The sequence below is a fragment of the Sinohyriopsis cumingii genome, chromosome 7, assembly GCF_028554795.1.
Source record: "Sinohyriopsis cumingii isolate HCF-2022 chromosome 7, ASM2855479v2, whole genome shotgun sequence".
In the NCBI taxonomy this organism is placed as follows: Eukaryota; Metazoa; Mollusca; class Bivalvia; order Unionida; family Unionidae; genus Sinohyriopsis; species Sinohyriopsis cumingii.
This window is the reverse complement of record NC_142967.1, coordinates 132066773-132087838: the sequence shown is the minus strand read 5'-3', so window position 1 is coordinate 132087838 and position 21066 is coordinate 132066773. Positions and strand designations below refer to the sequence as shown.

General features: G+C 33.2%; 1 protein-coding gene across 3 annotated transcripts in view; it reads left to right on the top strand.

Moving 5' to 3' along the window:
• LOC149796144 (ectopic P granules protein 5 homolog) overlaps positions 1-21066 on the top strand; it is a 262648-nt gene that overhangs the window by 178121 nt on the left and 63461 nt on the right. For all 3 annotated transcript variants that reach the window (XM_089966059.1, XM_089966057.1, XM_089966058.1), the window contains 5 exons: positions 9277-9448; positions 15151-15241; positions 16117-16194; positions 18018-18160; positions 19546-19714. In XM_089966059.1, coding sequence (XP_089822185.1) covers positions 9277-9448; positions 15151-15241; positions 16117-16194; positions 18018-18160; positions 19546-19714 — 653 coding nt within the window. The remainder of the gene's footprint in view (positions 1-9276; positions 9449-15150; positions 15242-16116; positions 16195-18017; positions 18161-19545; positions 19715-21066) is intronic.

Here is a 21066-nt window from a genome sequence, read left to right as displayed (position 1 = left end):
ATCAGGATATTAATACTGGTTATGTGTATAACATTAATGTATTTCAGGATATTATACTGGTTATGTGGATAACATTAAATGTATTTCAGGATATTAATACTGGTTATGTATTGGGAGTGCAGTATATCCTTCCGACAAAGCGAGTTCATATTTTTCCATACAAATGCAGTAACCTTTTTATTATGTGCTCATCTTTTTATTCTACCTAAGGTTTAATTATATAAACAAAATACACTACAAGAAACAACGTAAAAGAATGAATGCCATATTCCAAACTAAATACACAAGCACAGATTTGTCATTACACAATAACATCATTATTAATGCACACATAACTCCGCCCAGATAAATTTGAACTTAGTCGCGCGCTCGACATAACTTAAGAAAGAAAATGGCGTGTCTGCTTAAAATTGAAATTTGCAGTCATGTTGTGAATGAATGCGCATTGCAACAACTTTTCCATTTGATGTGGAATGAATATATTTTGGTATTTTGTTTCGATTCGACAAAAGTTTGTGATTTTGGACTGGATTTATCTGTGCAAATTATACATGAAATACATTGGATTGAAGTGGCATGTTAGAAGTGTGTTTACATCTGCAAATGTGTTTCTGTTTCTGTCAGTGGGTGTTTGAAATCATAATCTAGGAAAAATATGAAGACTTTCAATTGCAATTATCAAAAAGACGCTATGGAATTTAATGCTTATTTCATTTTAAGTGCAGTAAGGAGGATGCAATTGCACTTATCATTGAAATTACAGCACAACTTAGAAATGTGTAATCTAGATTGAAAACCTATGACATGGCTCATGTAATTCAGATTTGCAGAATTAAGAAAATACATTTTGAGAAAATTCAGTATGTAAAACTGTAAGTATATTTTATTTTGCCATTCTTATTTGTAAGGACCTTATCTTCCATCTGTTATATAATGTAGCTAGTCTAAATCCGTAACATTGTATCAATGCAGAATGTGCCAAAACAGCTGGGGGTTTTTGCAGTCCACGAAACATGTTTTAGTTCATTCAGAAACAAATTGAAATAACCACAACATAAAGAGCCTCTTACGCGAATGTACATGATTTGTGTACAAATCAAAATAGACCAACAAGTTGTTCTCTACCTTTTTTTTGTTTGACTGGCCAGTCAAAAAAAAAAGGTGGAGAACAACTTGTTGGTCTAAAATCAAAAGTGCTGGCGTCTGTGTCCATTATTTGTTTACAATAGAAAGTAGTTCCTTTATGCACGTGAATGCTATATGTGTATTGTTGTGCGACTTCAGTATCAGGTAATATTGAACGATTCTGACAATGCAAAGTTAACGGGGAAAAAAATGAGCATATAATAAATAACATTAATGTATCAGGATATTAATACTGGTTATGTGTATAACATTAATGTATCAGGATATTAATACTGGTTATGTGGATAACATTAAATGTATTTCAGGATATTATACTGGTTATGTGGATAACATTAATGTATTTCAGGATATTAATACTGGTTATGTGTATAACATTAATGTATCAGGATATTAATACTGGTTATGTGTATAACATTAATGTATCAGGATATTAATACTGGTTACATGGATAACATTGAATGTATTTCAGGATATTATACTGGTTATGTGGATAACATTAATGTATCAGGATATTAATACTGGTTATGTGGATAACATTAATGTATTTCAGGATATTATACTGGTTATGTGGATAATGTTAATGCATCAGGATATTATTACTGGTTATGTGGATAACATTAATGTATTTCAGGATATTAATACTGGTTATGTGTATGACAATAATGTATCAGGATATTAATACTGGTTATGTGGATAACATTAAATGTATTTCAGGATATTATACTGGTTATGTGTATAACATTAATGTATTTCAGGATATTACACTGGTTATGTGGATAACATTAATATATTTCAGGATATTATACTAGTTATGTGGATAACATTAAATGTATTTCAGGATATTATACTGGTTATGTGTATAACATTAATGTATCAGGATATTATACTGGTTATGTGGATAACATTAATGTATCAGGATATTAATACTGGTTATGTGGATAACATTAATGTATTTCAGGATATTATACTGGTTATATGTATAACATTAATGTATCAGGATATTAATACTGGTTATGTGTATAACATTAATGTATTTCAGGATATTATACTGGTTATGTGGATAACATTAAATGTATTTCAGGATATTATACTGGTTATGTGTATAACATTAATGTATCAGGATATTAATACTGGTTATGTGTATAACATTAATGTATTTCAGGATATTAATACTGGTTATGTGTATAACATTAATGTATTTCAGGATATTAATACTGGTTATGTGTATAACATTAATGTATTTCAGGATATTATACTGGTTATGTGGATGACATTATTTTTATTTCAGGATATTAATACTGGTTATGTGTATAATATTAATGTAATTCAGGATATTAATACTGGTTATGTAGATAACATTAATGTATTTCAGGATATTATTACAGGGATAGCTTTAATTTATTATATATTTCATAATGAGATATTGAAATGTGTCCATGGAACTGCTTTCTTTTCACATTTGGGAAATTAATCTTCACCCTGAGTTAGTATGTTATTCAGCTCAGTGTTTCCTTATTTAGGCCTATTACATTCTTCTTCTTTTCTCCTCACACTCATTTCATCAGGATCAACAGATCTTAAAATGTGTAGATCCCCTAGCATGCACTTATTGAATTAATAAGGAGGGACAATAAATAATGATCAAGTATTGATGAATGTTGATTGCAAACTCTAATTTAGTACTGTCATAATTTATGTGCAGTTTCAGTTACCAGACTAGACTGCAGGGTTGCCAAGGCCAAATATTCACATCTGAATGTAGAAATGAACAAATTCAAAAACAAGTATCCATGCAAGTAAACTCACAATCATTAAAATATTTTGTTTTAAGATGATATGCTCTGAAATATATCAGGTGTGACTGCTCTGAGATATTTATGCATTTCCCCTACCACAACAATGTTTAACAAGTAGCCAAAAGAGTCTGTAACTAGTACTTGCTGAGATAGGAAACTCATGTAACCCATCAAATATCCACTCCCTTTTGATATGTCAGTTAGGGTACTTACTACTTGAGATCAAAAGGAACAATAGAAATTTCATGGCTTTCTGTCACAGGAGAGAGCTATTTATCATACATCAGTTGTAAACCACTTCTTCACTGTTGAATCAGTGGCATTGAAATAACAGCACCATTTGATTGAATATACTATTCTACATAGAAAAGAATGGAATGTCACTGGTTTAAATATTTATTAAAATGTTGTGTAGATGCTGTGTTTGATTGTAGTGTTCAAAGGGACTGTTTATGTGTGTATCAAAAAGGATTTTAATACAAAGTGTCTGATAAAAAATATGCTAGTTTTTTCAGTAGCTTTGATAAAAAGTTATGGAATATTTTCTGTGATTTACATGGTTGTAAAGTACATCATGTCATCTTTGCACTAGAACTTTGCTATAATGCAACAGCACATTTTACACATATGTAATTAATATAAAGCTCATAACTTGCCATGGTATTTTTTAAAGATTAGTTGCTTTTACTTGATTTTTCCTTTCAAGAAAATATATGTACTCCTTTCATTTAACATATCAGATATATGGTTTTGCTCAGGTCTTCAGCAATTGGGAGTCCATTTGAGAGAGTCCAATGGAGAGTTTTAGTACTACTTAAATAGGACATTTTTTTTTAAAATGAAGAGTCGCATGCCCCATTTCCTGCAGATCTAGGGTTTATGAACTCTACCTGTGGGATCCAAGAAAAACCTTGAGATCATCATATAGCTTCAAAATCGGTCAACATTATTTTTTTTCCCTTTTAAAGATCCTCGCCTTTATAATAATACTAATTCTATTTTTTAAGGATAGCAAATTTCGAATGCAGATGTATCTTTGGCATGTACAATATCATCAGGGCATGGGCCGAATAAGTGATTTTTAAAGCAACACATTATGATGTAAATATTAAGTGAACAAAATCTGGTCACAGACCAGATCTGGCCTGCAGGCCATAGGATGCACATGCCTAATGTATATAATCTCTCATGAGGTCATCAGCTAAATTCTAAATGCCTTTAATTGCTAGTATACAGGTGCAGAGTCATAATTGGATGTCCCATGAATGGGGATGATTCAGAAAATGGAGTTTGGTCACACTCCATGACCATGACCTTCATCTCATGTCATACGGTTTTGGTTCAATTTTTTTTATTTGCTTATATATTTCCTAAACTTTATGATAATATTTTCTTTATGCTTGCGATTCATTCTGTGAAGCACATGCTTGCCCCTGTCAGTGTTACATAGAAAATTTGCATTTATATTTGGGCTAAAGTTTTTTTATTTGCATGTAGTTCTGACACACTGTCATTTGAAGGCAGAGAAAATTCATCTGTGACATGCATGCTTAACCTTTTGATCTTGGGGTAAAGGTCATATTTGAAAGCAAAGATTTGAACATTGGCTCAACATGGAGGTCCTGCCCCATTTGTATTTTCATGAATATTTTAAATTCAGAAATCGAGTCTATTTTTCATTAATATGACTTATAGTGAATAACTATTCTTGATTATTGTATTGTACACTTTTTTTGTTTACAAATTCACACCAAAAAATTGTGGCTTCTAAAACTCAGTGATTACAGTATGAGAACTCAAGAATGTCACCAAACAATCCAAGAATTTTTATATTTGTTGGGATTTCAAATTATAGTTTTATCAGTCAGTGAAAAGCTCATTTCTCATCATCATTATTATTGATGAAAGACTTTCTGATGTGTTTGTCAGAGTTTTTCACTGGTAAAACAGAAGGAGATAAGTTATCCTGCACTTCAGGATGTATAATAAGGCTTTCAAAATGTGTCATTACATTTGAAACATAGACATAGTAAATCACTGCTAAAAACATAAAAGGGGGGGGGGGGGGGCAATAATTTAATGATATTTAAAAAATCTTACCACTAAAATTTACATAGTTTTAAACTTTATTACTCTTGTATCTTTTCAGCACATTTATATGTCTTATAATATAATTTAAATATTCCAATAAAAACCTTTGTTGCTTATTTAAAAGTTCAGACATTAGTGTGATCTGAAATGTTTTTCTAATACAAATACTAGAAAGGGAAAGGCAAGGCTTTTAATAATAGAAATATCTCTCTTTTAAACCCTGTTATTCCAGTATAAGAAGAACATACTAATCAATGAAATTAGATAAGATTTATATTTTAATACATTGGCTATTTGCATACTGGTTGTTGTGGGTTTAATGCCATTTTTCAGCATATGATAAGCTATACATGGTGTTCAGTATGTGTGGTGGAGAAAGGAACCCAGGAAAACCTAGGAAAGAACCACCAACCCCTGGGAGACTGACAAACTTTCTCACAGGTTTTCTCACATACCCATGCTGGTCAAGCCTAAAACCCATATGAACAGAGGTGAGATGTATGTCAGTGCCTTAGACAACTTGGCCACCTGGGACCTCTAGGGTAGGGATGGGTAAAACAGATCTTGAAATGATACCATTATCCCTTTTAAAACCCATTTTACAGGAGTCAGATGAATTGTGTTACAGGCCATACTAAGGTACATTATAAGTTCAGGTATGTAATGTGTATATTGTATGAAAAACAAATGATATGCAATGTATATGTCCTACTTGGTCAACAGGACACAAATTAATTAATACCTCTCTCTCATCTGGGGAATTCCCATCATTTTTCAAAACTGCCATTGTAAAGCCTCTGCTGAAGAAACCAACACTAGACCATAACAATTTAAAGAACTACCGCCCAGTTTCTAATCTCCCATTCATATAAAAAATCTTAGAAAAGGTTGTTCTATCCCAGTTTGTATCTCATCTAAATTCAAACAGTCTTTTTAGCAATGTACAATCTGCATATTGCCCTTGCCACAGTACTGAAACTACTCTTCTAAAAGTAGTTAATGACATCCTCTCTGCATTGGATAGTGGAAAGATTACAGTCCTCACCCTCCTTGATTTGTCTGCAGCATTTGACACAATAGACCATGATATATTACTTCACTGTCTCCAGCATGTATTTGGCATTCATGATACAGCCTTACTGTGGTTCAAGTCCTACTTGGTCAACAGGACACAAATTGTGTCTGCAAATGGAATACACTCCAGCCCAGTTGATCTATATTGTGGTGTTCCACATCAGTCTGTTCTTGGACCTGTTCTCTTCATTCTGTACACTCAGCTGCTCTCAAGTGTCATAAATCTTCATCCAGTGTCTCACCAATTGTACGCTGATGACACCCAAATATACAAATCTAGCCACCCAACTGAAGTTGATGCTACCAACCAAGGTGTAGAGAGGTGCATTTCTGATGTGAAATCATGGATGACATGTAACAAGCTGCAGATGAATGATGATAAAACTGAGGCCATTCTGATCACAACATAAAGACTTTCTCCTTCACATTCTTTACCTCAAACAATAAATATCAGCAACACCAACATTAAATTCACACAATCAGTACGAAACCTAGGTGTTACTCTGGACAGTACTCTCACATTGCACCAACATGTCATGAACATATGCAAGGTTGCATATTTTGAACTGAGACACATCAGCTCAATTCACAAATATCTTTCAGTTGATGCCACTAAAACACTTGTGTGTTCATTAGTACTTTCAAGACTGGACTATTGTAACTCAGTTCTCTCTGGTTCATCTCAATATCTACTCCAGAAACTTCAGAAAGTTCAAAACACAGTTGCTCAGATCATGCTTAGAGTACCATGATCAGAGCACACCTCCCTGCTGCTCTGTACCCTACACTGGCTATCCATTCGATCCAGAATCAAACACAGAATTTGTTCTCTGTGCTACGTTTCACTGACAGACTCTAGTCCAACATACCTATCCAACCTCACCCATGTGTATGCACTAGCAAGATACTTATGCTCCTCTTCTGACAATTGTATACTCATTATTCCCACTTTGAAAACAAAGTCATATGGACAGCGTTCTTTTCCATACTAGGGCCCAGCAACATGGAATGAATTACCCACTGAACTTAGACTCAAAGACACAGTGATCCCATTCAAGAGTGCTATCAAAACTCACTTATTTCAACTGCAAGAACAAACTTAAAGACCTAATAATGTTTCCTACCTTAAATATTCTCAGCATGTCTTTTTTTATGTTTTCTAATTTCATGGTGTTTGTGTTTGTAATCATATCTGTCTGGTTCATCTCAACATCTGCTCCAGAAACTTCAAAAAAGTTCAAAACACAGTTGCTCGGATCGTACTTAGAGTACCACGATCAGAGCACACCTCCCCGCTGCTCTGTACTCTACACTGGCTATCCATTCTATCCAGAATCAAACACAAAATTTGTTCTCTGTGCTACGTTTCACTGTCGGACTCTAGTCCAACATACCTATCTGACCTCACCCATGTGTGCACACCAGCAAGATACTTACGCTCCTCTTCTGACCATCGTATAGTTATTATTCCCACTATGAAAAGACCTAATAATGTTTCCTACCTTAAATATTCTCAGCATGTTTTTTTTAATTATTTTCTAATTTCATGGTGTTTGTTTTTGTAATCATATCATTATATGTTTTTTATCTTATAGGTATTGTCTAATGTTGTAAAGCACTTAGAGCTTCTAAAGATTAGGTGCTATACAAAGTCCTCATTATTTTTATTATTATTATATATTGTATGAAAAACCATATAATGATATGTAATGTATATATTGTATGAAAAACCATATAGCGATATGTAATGTGTATACTGTATGAAAACCATGTGATATGTGATGTATATATTGTATGAAAAACCATATAATGATCTGCTATGTGCATGCTGTATGAAAAACCATATAATGATATCTCACTTTTTTTAAATATCACTGTGTTGGATGCATTCAAACAAGAACTTTAATCAAGTAATCCAATTTAAGCAGCAATTTCAAAAAGAAAATTCAACTATTATTATGAGATCAGTGTCTGTACTACTATCACTTTTTGGTAATCTCAATGCCTATTATAACACTCTTCATAATACTGTATTCATTCAGTGTTGCACATTGTATTCCAAGTGCAGGAGACACTGTGACACCCACCTTACATGTTTGGGGGACACAACCTTTTAGAGGGACTAAGGAAAATAATAGTACATAATGCACAAATAGTGTGATAAAAATGAGATAACCTTATTGTTTTGCCACTTTAACTTTGCTTGTCTGCACTGTGCCGTAATATTTTCCATGGACATTTAGATTATTGTAGTAAAGGTTTTATCATGTGCTCAAGTAATTTATGAAAACATTAACATGTTGAATATCTGGTTAATCTGAAATGACCTACATTTTCCATTTTGCTTCTTGCTCTCATTTAACTTCAGCCTACACTCATTATATGTCAGCATTTAACCTTGAAAATAGATGACATTGAAGGCCATTGAACACTTTACATTCTAATTGTTCCAACTACCATTTTTTCCCTTCCAGATACATTGTCTTTAAATAGATATTCATTGCCATCTTAGTTTTTGACTTTGGCTGTTGCTAGTGTCAGCAGAGACATAATGGTCATCCACTAATGAAAAGCTGTTGGCATAGTTTTCAAATCTTTTTTTTCTGATGAAAAAGCATGTCCATGGGAATGCACAGGGTCAAGATTTGGGGAATATATGACAAGAAATTGAAGGACACCCTTGAGGCCATGCTGAGTGTGAAACAATGTGTCCTATAGTGAGACATCCTTACAATGAAGTAGATGATACATGTAATTTTATTATTGCATAATAAAATGGATCAAAGTCCATGACCATACATACCTTATACAGGCATGGTGTTATAAAGAAGTTTCTTACAAAGAGTTGTGGGTCGGTGGTTCTTCCCAAGGTTTTCCAGGGTTCTTCCTCCACCAATTATACTGGCCACCATGTATAGCCTATCTTGTGCTGAAAAATGGCGTTAAATCCTACAACAACAACAACAACAACAACTTACAAAGAGTATGTGATGTAATTTTGAGACTACTTTTACTAAGGAACCACTCTATTATGCTGCAATAAATTGTGAATAGAAAAAAGTATTTGTGACGCATTTATATTAATGCATAGTTCAAATTAGACATCTTAGGGATAATTTAATGATGCATGACTGAATTTTACAATTCAGCACCATAAATATTCTTGCAGCAACAGAAAGAATTCTTCTTCGACTCAAGCAACATGATCTTCCACTTCCACCACCAAACCTTGTACCTCTCAAGGCCCCTGTTCCAGACATTAGCACCTCCATCATGGAAGAGAAGGCATCCATACTTCACCTGCTGGAAACGGATTTGAACAATTTGACAGGTTATGCAAGGTAAACTTCAAAGAAAAAGTCAGTGACTGTTTTTTCATAGATCCCATCTATATTTTATGGATGTTTCATGTAAAAATAATCTCTTACCACAGTTATTCTTTCTTAAAAGTTTATTCCTTAAAATTAATTTATTACTGACTATGTTTACTGCATCCTCTTCTTAGTCATTTAATTTTGTTACATTATGTTCCATGTAATATACAGTAATACTTTGGTATGTGTAGTGTTACTTGTAACCATGATTTTGAAGTGCAAATATTGATCAGACATGGTTCATACAGCCTGGAAAAATTGAATTGTGAAAAAATGTATTTTGTCCTTGAAAAGTCTTTGAATTTGTTGAAAAACTCCTTGGCTGTGGCTCCAAATGCCTTGAATTTATCTGAGATGATACAGAATGTTAAAAATGAATCGGATATAAAGTACTTTTGTTATTCATGTATTCTTACCACTCACAGAAGAGGTAGAATAAAGAATGGGACACAGTTGAGTTTATCAAATGGTACCTGACATGGGTAGTTACCAGATGGCATAGTTTCCCTTAGCTGTTATGGCATGCTTATTATTTGTTAGTTGGTTTTTCTTCTATTATTGTAACTATTGATGTAGTAATAAACAAAGTATGATATTGGGAAAATGTAATTTCCATAAGAAAATAATACTTCTTCAGAATGTTTCGACATCTATGTAAAGTCCATGGAAAATACCCAAGTTATTGTTTTGACTGATCAGCCTGGTGTCAGGATAATTTGACTAGGTGGGACATGATGCCACATGTTTGCGTCATGATGCCCCAGTGCTAGACATCACTATAAACTGTCACAGTGCAGAAATTGTAGTGATATGACTCAAATTGTTAAAGCTGTGTTAAAAATTAAAATAAAACACATGAACACATCTTGGAAGATACTCACTGGGGCTGTACAGGCCATTTCAATATAACACAAAGCAAACCTACAAAGGTGTATATTAACTGCCTAGCTACTGATAGAATTTAAATGATTCCTACACCTTGTCTATTTTCAATCTCAGAGAAAGATTTCTTCATTTTACAAAATGGTTTTATGAATTTGTGTTGGCATTATAAATTTAAGTTTGTCTTTGCATGCATTAATACTCTTTTGAGACAGATTTTGTTAAAAATGGTCTTATTAATTTTATGTCTTTATAACTATGGCTTTAATAACATTTCTTGAACAGGAATAATTATTAAAAGTCATTCAAAATTAAACCCATTTTTCTGATAGCCATATGGTTTATATCAGTATCCATTTAATCATACCTGGTTGATCTTCAGATATTCAGTCTGCATTTCCATATAATACACCCACCCAGATTGGAACTATTTTCCATGTGTCAGACCCAAACTGATATTATTTTCCATATAATACACCCACCCAGATTGGAACTATTTTCCATGTGTCAGACCCAAACTGATATTATTTTCCATATAATACACCCACCCGGATTGGAACTATTTTCCACGTGTCAGACCCAAACTGATATTGTTTTCCATATAATACACCCACCCAGATTGGAACTATTTTCCATGTGTCAGACCCAAACTGATATTATTTTCCATATAATACACCCACATTGGAACTATTGTCCATGTATCAGACCCAAAGTGATATTATTTTCCATATAATACACTTACCCAGATTGGAACTATTTATCATGTGTCAGACCCAAACTGATATTATTTTCCATATAATACACCCACCCAGATTGGAACTATTTATCATGTGTCAGACCCAAACTGGTATTTTATTCCATATAATATGCCCAGATTGGAACTATTTTCCATGTGTCAGACCCAAAGTGATATTATTTTCCATATAATACACCCACCCAGATTGGAACTATTTTCCATGTGTCTGACCCAAAGTGATATTATTTTCCATATAATACACCCACCCAGATTGGAACTATTTTCCATGTGTCAGACCCAAACTGATATTATTTTCCATATAATACACCCAGATTGGAACTATTTCCATGTGTCATACCCAAAATGATATTATTTTCCATATAATACACCCACCCAGATTGGAACTATTTTTCATGTGTCAGACCCAAACTGATATTATTTTCCATATAATACACCCAGGTTGGAACTATTTCCATGTGTCAGACCCAAAATGATATTATTTTCCATATAATACACCCACCCAGATTGGAACTATTTTTCCATGTGTCAGACCCAAACTGATATTATTTTCCATATAATACGCCCAGATTGGAACTATTTTCCGTGTGTCAGACCCAAAGTGATATTATTTTCCATATAATACACCCACCCAGATTGGAACTATTTTCCATGTGTCGGACCCAAACTGATATTATTTTCCATATAATACACCCACCCAGATTGGAACTATTTATCATGTGTCAGACCCAAACTGATATTATTTTCCATATAATACACCCACCCAGATTGGAACTATTTATCATGTGTCAGACCCAAACTGATATTTTATTCCATATAATACGCCCAGATTGGAACTATTTTCCATGTGTCAGACCCAAAGTGATATTATTTTCCATATAATATACCCACCCAGATTGGAACTATTTTCCATGTGTCTGACCCAAAGTGATATTATTTTCCATATAATACACCCACCCAGATTGGAACTATTTTCCATGTGTCAGACCCAAACTGATATTATTTTCCATATAATACACCCACCCAGATTGGAACTATTTCCATGTGTCAGACCCAAAGTGATATTATTTTCCATATAATACACCCACCCAGATTGGAACTATTTTCCATGTGTCATACCCAAACTGATATTATTTTCCATATAATACACCCAGATTGGAACTATTTCCATGTGTCAGACCCAAAATGATATTATTTTCCATATAATACACCCACCCAGATTGGAACTATTTTTCCATGTGTCAGACCCAAACTGATATTATTTTCAACATAATACGCCCAGATTGGAACTATTTTCCATGTGTCAGACCCAAACTGATATTATTTTCCATATAATACACCCACCCAGATTGGAACTATTTATCATGTGTCAGACCCAAACTGATATTATTTTCCATATAATACACCCACCCAGATTGGAACTATTTATCATGTGTCAGACCCAAACTGATATTTTTTTCCATATAATACACTGTCCCAGATTGGAACTATTTTCCATGAGTCAGACCCAAACTGATATTATTTTCCATATAATACACTGTCCCAGATTGGAACTATTTTCCATGTGTCAGACCCAAACTGATATTATTTTCCATATAATACACCCACCCAGATTGGAGCTATTTTCCATGTGTCAGACCCAAACTGATATTATTTTCCATATAATACACCCACCTGGATTGGAACTATTTTCCACATGTCAGACCCAAAGTGATATTATTTTCCATATAATACACCCACCCAGATTGGAACTATTTTCCATGTGTCTGACCCAAAGCGATATTATTTTCCATATAATACACCCACCCAGATTGGAACTATTTTCCATGTGTCAGACCCAAACTGATATTATTTTCCATATAATACACCCAGATTGGAACTATTTCCATGTGTCAGACCCAAAATGATATTATTTTCCATATAATACACCCACCCAGATTGGAACTATTTTCCATGTGTCTGACCCAAAGTGATATTATTTTCCATATAATACACCCACCCAGATTGGAACTATTTTCCATGTGTCAGACCCAAACTGATATTATTTTCCATATAGTACACCCACATTGGAACTATTGTCCATGTAGCACTATCATAATGGAACTGTTTTCCTTATAGTACACACAGACTGGAACTATTTTCCATGTGTCAGACCGAAACTGATATTATTTTCCATATAGTACACCCACATTGGAACTATTGTCCATGTAGCACTATCATAATGGAACCATTTTCCATATAGTACGCACAGACTGGAACTATTTTCCATATAGCACATAAGGACTGGAACTATTTTCCCTATAGCACATAAACACTGGAACTATTTTCCATATAGTACACCCACGCTGGAACTATTTTCTATAAAGTACCGATACACCCATACGGCAAGTGTTTTCCATGTAGCACACCCAGATGGCAACTGTTTTCCATATAGCAGACCACAGTTGCAACTATTTTTCATTACCACACCCAGATGGCAACTATTTTCTTTATAGCACATCCAGAATGTCACTATTTCCATGGAGTACACCCAGACAAGAACTTGTTTTTATATAGCATACACTGACTGAATTGAACTATGTTCAAAGTGAGGAAAAAGAACTTGTTGTATGAGTGTGTCTTGACTTGATGACCTTGGCATGTCCCTACACTCATTCTGTCAACTGACTTGTAAAAAAAAACTTGAGTTATAATGTCCCTGAGTTGGGTATGTACCTTAAGCTGGAGAGATCTAAACCTAATTTAAAATGTACTGGAGTTACTGTCTGTACAAAATGTACATCTGGATCACTAGGGTAATAAGTGTACCAAGTTGACTGGGTAACACTTTCATACACATCTAGCATCAAAACTTGCATGAACTGCACTGTGTCTGCTATTCTGGAAATAGATATGATTGATCTCCTATTAACATAAGATTAATAGGACATAAGATTAATAGGAGATCAGTCATATATATTTCCAGAATATTAAAGAGAGTGCAGTTCATTCAAGTTTTGATGCTAGATGTATATGAAAGTGTTACCCAGTCAACTTCTTGGCATTTTACCTCGTATAGTCTTTATGTTATGAAAGTGTAATCCAGTCAACTTGAGGGTACTTTACCCTGTGTAGTTATGTTATGAAAGTGTAACCGAGTCAACTTGAGGCTATTTTAATCTTTGTAGTTTTATATATATATATATATATATATATATATATATATATATATATATATATATATATATATATATATATATATATATATCAGATAAGGATGTATGCTGAGAAAAGCAGATACTCAGATCTGCCCTTACATAATGCATTGGCTGACCCTGACCTGCTGGAATATTACTTTACAATTTGTACTTGGGTGTACTCTATATGTAGGTAAATATGATTACATGTTACTTTGTAATTTGTACTTGGGTGTACTTTATAATTAGGTAAATATGGTTACGTATTATTTTGTAGTTTGTACTTGAGTGTACTTTATATGCAGACAAATATGGTAACATTACTTTGCTGTTTACACTTGAGTGTGCTTTATATGAAGGTAAATATGGTTACATATTACTTTGTAGTTTGTACTTGAGTGTACCTTATATGCAGACAGATATGGTAACGTTACTTTGCTGTTTACACTTGAGTGTACTTTATATGCAGACAAATATGGTAACATTACTTTGCTGTTTACACTTGGGTGTGCTTTATATGAAGGTAAATATGGTTACATATTACTTTGTAGTTTGTACTTGAGTGTACCTTATATGCTGACAGATATGGTAACATTACTTTGCTGTTTACACTTGGGTGTACTTTATATGCAGACAAATATGGTAACATTACTTTGCTGTTTACACTTGAGTGTGCTTTATATGCAGACAAATATGGTAACATTACTTTGCTGTTTACACTTGAGTGTGCTTTATATGCAGACAAATATGGTAACATTACTTTGCTGTTTACACTTGGGTGTACTTTATATGCAGACAAATATGGTAACATGGCTAGACTTTATTTTGTATCTTCACATACTTTCTTTCTTCTACAGATCATTTTGTTCCAAGATGGCACAGTCTGCTTCACTGGATTTTCTCTATTTGGAGTTACTACCTAAACTGTACATAAATGTGCCAAGACAGGTTTGTAGATGCTATTAGTAAGTGATTCAAAGGTTTCAATAAAAAGAAATTATTGTGTCTGGAAGTCACTTAGACTTTTAACTTTATGTTTCTTCTGAGTCAATTTACAGATGATCAAAATGCTTGGTTAAATCTTTTATATGAGGTTTCAGTTCTCTTTTTAAAATTTTTATTATGGTTCCAGAAGACATAAAAATCCATGAAAGTACTTTGAAATTATCTAATGCTGTCACTTTTTCAGTGTAACCAAGGATAAAGCCAATATGAGTGCTATCAGTTGACTGGTCTAAAGACCATCCCTATTACCAAAAACAGGGTTTATATTTGGAATTTTTTTCTAAATGGAAAAATTGGCTTTATATTTGATCCACTGAATGCATACAGCTAGTACTTACTATACACATTTTGTTTTTGGAACATAACTCCAAAACCATTGAAAGTGGAGATATCATTGGTGCTTTTAGTTTTTGATCAGGAAACAAAGAGTTGATAATGGCAGGCTAGATGAACTGATAAAAGCATAAAAAATACTGAAACTAAAGAACTGTGAACAGCAAAATGTACATCTGGATCACTAGGGTAATAAGTGTACCAAGTTCCATTTTGTAACTTTAAATTGTTTCAAGAAAATGCTGCTTTGAGTTACATTGGAATCTGAATAATCTAGCCAAGGAAATGATTGAAATTTAGGCCAGATTGAGTCATACTATTTAGTGTCCAATTGGACAGAAGGATGATTAAACATACTAAGTTATTGGCTTCAGTAGGAAGGGATATGGGATGCTTTGGGACCAAGTTAAACAATTTGAATCTGTATTCTGTATGAACTTAAATGCTTGAAAAAAGACACCTTTCTTTTTCTTCTTCCCATGTAGGTGACAGTGATGCTGCAATGTAGAAGTGTTGTCAATCCAATGCACAGGTGCTCCAATCCAGGGGCAGCCAATATACAGGTAAACAAAACACTAATGATCCTTTCCAGGGGCAGCTAATATACAGGTAAACTAAACATTAATGCTCCTATTAATGGTTAGCTATTTTACAGGTAAACTAAACATTAATGTTCAGTATGAATTGTCTGACAAAGAAAAGACCCAGTTTCTGCAGTATATGACTGAAAATAATTTGTATCAAAATGCTTCATTATTGAGATGTTTTAATCACTGATGATTCAACCAACATATTTTGTTATATACTAGGAAGCTAGGGATTAATTATATTGTGTCACAAATATTTTTATATTTATCTATAAGTGTTTGTGTTTCATGTCAGTTTATTTTTTTATTTGTTTTGGAGGTTGATTAAAGTATCTGAAAGAATATCTGATAGGTAGATGTGTTATAAAATTACATTAAAACCTGCCTATAGCACACAGCTAACATCTGTACAAATTTGTACACGGGTTCGACTTCAAAATTGGCTTCTGTATAAATGCCACACTCCGAATATCATTATTATTATTATTATTACATCCTCAAGATTGTTTTATGTGTACTATCCAACAAAATCTAGAAATATGTTTATATATTGTTCTCTCCCAAATTTGTATTCAACACAAGATTATTGTATCCTGTTCATTTCAATCCATCATATCAATTTGATCATCACTGACCTTTATGAAAGAGGATGTAATTTGTATATCTTGTCAAAGATGAAAATCGGCCATGATATCTTGCTTTCACTTAACAATAACATGCATCTGAGTATGCCTATCATTTCTGTTGTGACTACATTTTTCCACTATCTAGCAAACAGTTTGCTTCAACCTTTTCATGTAAGGATAAATAGCAGCTTGCTTTTGAAAATACAGGATATTGACACTTTTAATTAGTGTTGTTGGAGTATGGGACTAAAATGAGATTAAAAATTTGCACATCAGTTTGCATGTTATGCCTTTATTGAAACAACAACTTTTGCTCATCAAATTAAAGTTTAATTTGCATGCTTAGAAATCAGAATTACTGCTATGACCAGGTGACCACTATGTATGGGTAAACTGTTAGAACAGGTTTGACTATTCACTTAAAGTTTTTAATAAGTTACTGTATTATATTAATCTCAGAGTTTTAATCAATATTTTATTATTGTTGTCATTATCACAATTTCATGTGGTAAATTACTGATAATAATTTACTTTGAATGTAATTGCTGTCATAACTAAGTGTGTTATGTCAGAAGCTATCTGCAGTATGGGAGAGATATTGAGGTATATCATCTGCATTAAAGTTAAATCTATATTATATGGTGTCACAATCCACAAGCATTGATGTTTTTCCTTTCATTAATATTTTGCATATTTTGGTTTAAATTGCAGAATATCCATTCACTAACTATTCAGAAATCTTCACAAATATTTTATTTTCCTCAATTAGGAAACATTTGTAAATTACCATAGCCATTCTTGTATTGGTCTTCATGCATTTTAGATACAAGCTGGTTTGTTTATCAAAGTCTGTTTTAGTATGAGATTTCACTATTAGCCAACCAGAAATTATATTTCAAATGTAACATCGTTGTGTTTGGTCACAACAAATTCTCAAGCTCATGAGTTTTGGTGATTTCTAGGTCAGGACTGCAGTTCAGAAAACTTTTAGTGTGAAAGACTTCAACTTTTAATCAAAGCTCAGTCTCTAGACATAACAGTTCTACCCAAATAGAAGCTAAGTTTAAAGTTTTATGGAAGTATCTTTAATAACTTTGGAGATATTTTTCTTGCAAATTGCAAGTAAATTCTTGAAAGTTTATGAATTCGGATCTTGTCCATCTTGCATTATAGATAGAGGAGAAGTCCATGGATAACATGACACAGCAGCATTTGGAAGAAAATAGAGCAGAGTTTAAACAGCTAATGATAGACAGTCAACTTCCACCACCACAACACATTTGTATTTCTGCTGTACATGTGGAAAATGCCATCACGTATGTACCCAGTTTACACTACCATAAGCATAGGCCTAGTTCCATTCAGCATCAAGCTGCTATGTATGCAGTGGGAAATATAATCAAGCAGGGAGAATAACTCTGCCATTTAGTCCAGGGTTAGTCAGGTTGGATTACAATGCTAAATAGAATCCATCACATGTAATGGCATGGAATGGGGAAATCCCATCAAAGGATCAGAGATTGGATGAGAAAATCCCACCCAAGTAGAAGCATTTGTGGGCAGAAAGAAGGCTTTATGAAGTTCCTGACTACAACAATCTGATCCTGAGGATGGGATTCCTCATTTCCACATCAGTGCATATGGATTGTTTTTCTCCAATTTCTAAGTGGAAACAGGAGTTGAAAACATTATGTTCAATATAGCCTTACATATACAGCACATCTCCAAAGTGTTACTTTATCAGAATCAATATAAAAGTTTTGTTCCATGATTACACAGTTCATAATTATTATATATCACTTTGGTTACATATTGCAGCATCATAATAATTTATATATTGCGTTTAATGGCATACTAGGGCCCAGCAATGTGGAATGAATTGCCCACTGAACTTAGACACAAAGACACAGTGATCGCATACAAGACTCACTTATTTCGACTGCAAGAACAAACTTAAAGACCTAATAATGTTTCCTACCTTAAATATTCTCAGCATGTTTTTTATGTTTTCTAATTTCATGGTGTTTGTGTTTGTAATCATATCATTATATATGTTTTATCTTATAGGTGTTGTCTAATGTTGTAAAGCGCTTAGAGCTTCTAAAGATTAGGCGCTATACAAAGTCCTCATTATTATTATTATTATTAGAGAAAACTTTCCTTTTGGACTCCTTTTTCTGTTTGGGCTGTTCCATTTAAACATACAAGGTACCCAGGAAAGGCACTTTATTTAAAACATACTTGGCAGGGTACTATGGTCATTCAGAGAGTTCATATGAAAATTATACAAAGTTCTAAATTGCATCTATGGGTGACTACCCCAATTTAAAAATGCCTTCCTTGAGTACCAGTTATATTTTACTGGAACAGCCCTTATAAAGTTTGCTAGTATATTTCATTTGTTGAATGCTTGGAGTATTTTCTACCATAGTGACTGTATATTGAGTTGAAATAATTCCACTGTAAATGTACATGTAAATATTGCAGAAGGCACCCCAATCCCAATCTCCTAAGACTGACATATTTCTATCAAAACTTTTTCCAGTCTTTCACTGACCCATTTTGGCAGTTTCTTTATACTTTTTAGTGAAGTAAGTCAGATTTCATTTTAGTATCATAAACAGTGAATTAGATTGGTCATATTTGTAATGCTGTCATGTCAAACAACTTACTTTCTTTGTTTCTATGATGATTATTTCAGGATGTTGGTGAAGATGTTCCGGAGCTGTACAGATGAGGGGAGGAGGTCACGACTGAACAATATTGCATGTACATTGTTCTTCACAATGGCAGAGATGATATCAGAAAATGTCCAGAAGTATCCACCCACCCAACAATTCTTCTCATTTTGTATAGATATTCTAGGACAGGTACCTTTCTCTTAATCAATTTTCATGAGCACAGAACATTTGCAATTTTAGTTTGAAAACCTAATTTGTGCAAAGTATTTTTAGCAATACAGTTTGTGATATGTACTTTGCCAATGAGAAAAGAATTGTTTTGTTTAATAACAAAGTTACTGAATTTGCTAAATTCTTGTAAGATTTAAATGATGGCTACAAAATTTGATTAACATTATTTATCCCACTTATAATACATTTGTTAGGTAATAATTGGCGCAGAGAAGTCAAATAGTTTGCTATACTGTCTCTGAATGTACTTCATTTCAATATCAGGCTACAGGCACTGAAAAGGCTGGGTCAGTAGACAGAGTTTCTTCCCCTGATAAGGAAATGGTTAAAAATTAATTTAAACAGTTATAAAGTCCTAAAAAGATAAACACTTTAGTTATTCTTTTCTTTTTTTCTGTTTTTTCATCTTCCAGTTTAATAGTAATATGACACTGATTTTTTTTCCATTATTGAATGAACTTATTGTTTGAGTTGATAAGTTTATATTGTATTATTTTATGATGTGTCATTACTTTGTAACATGTCAGTTGATATTTGTTACCAGCATTTTTTATTGTCTTTTCTTATTGCAGATTTTATTTTACAGTCTTTATCTAATATGTAGTTGTTCTGCTTGCTTGCCGTTATTTAGAAGAATTTGTCTTTCTAAAGTTGTTTTCTGTTTTGCAATTATTTACATTAACTTTTCAGAACTTACTATTTGATCAGTATCATATAGCCAGTCTTGTGCTGATGTGCAGTTAAATCATATATGTATATTCTGTACTGTCCTGTAGTGATTAAGAAATGTTTCTCAGAGTCAAAATAATATACTCTGTCTTTCGGATAGATTTGTTGTTATGTTTGTTGCTAAGCCTCTGGATCATCGGAGAGATACATTGTATTACATGTTTTGTCACTCTCTTGTGTTGTTTGTTCTCCTTAACAGTCCAAACAAACTGCATATGCAGATGCAGTTGGATCTGACTTACAAGAAATATATATGGATGACGTTACTGAGCTGGACATTATGCATCACTTGAGTCTGATCCTGGTTTTAATTTAACACCAGTGATATTTTACATGGGTTTTTTGAAGAGCAATTTTGTTAAATAAATCACTTATTATGATCCCAAATAAATAACAATGACTTACATGACAGGCCATATATAGAAAGCAGGCTCAAAGTTGACCACTAGTACATGCTGAAAAATATAGAACATTGTACATTGTTTGAAACTGTAATCATTTTTCATGTTGGTCAATACTTCAGTGAAACATTTGACAGCAAATAACAAAGAAATATTTAGAAATACAGATATGATTTCTGT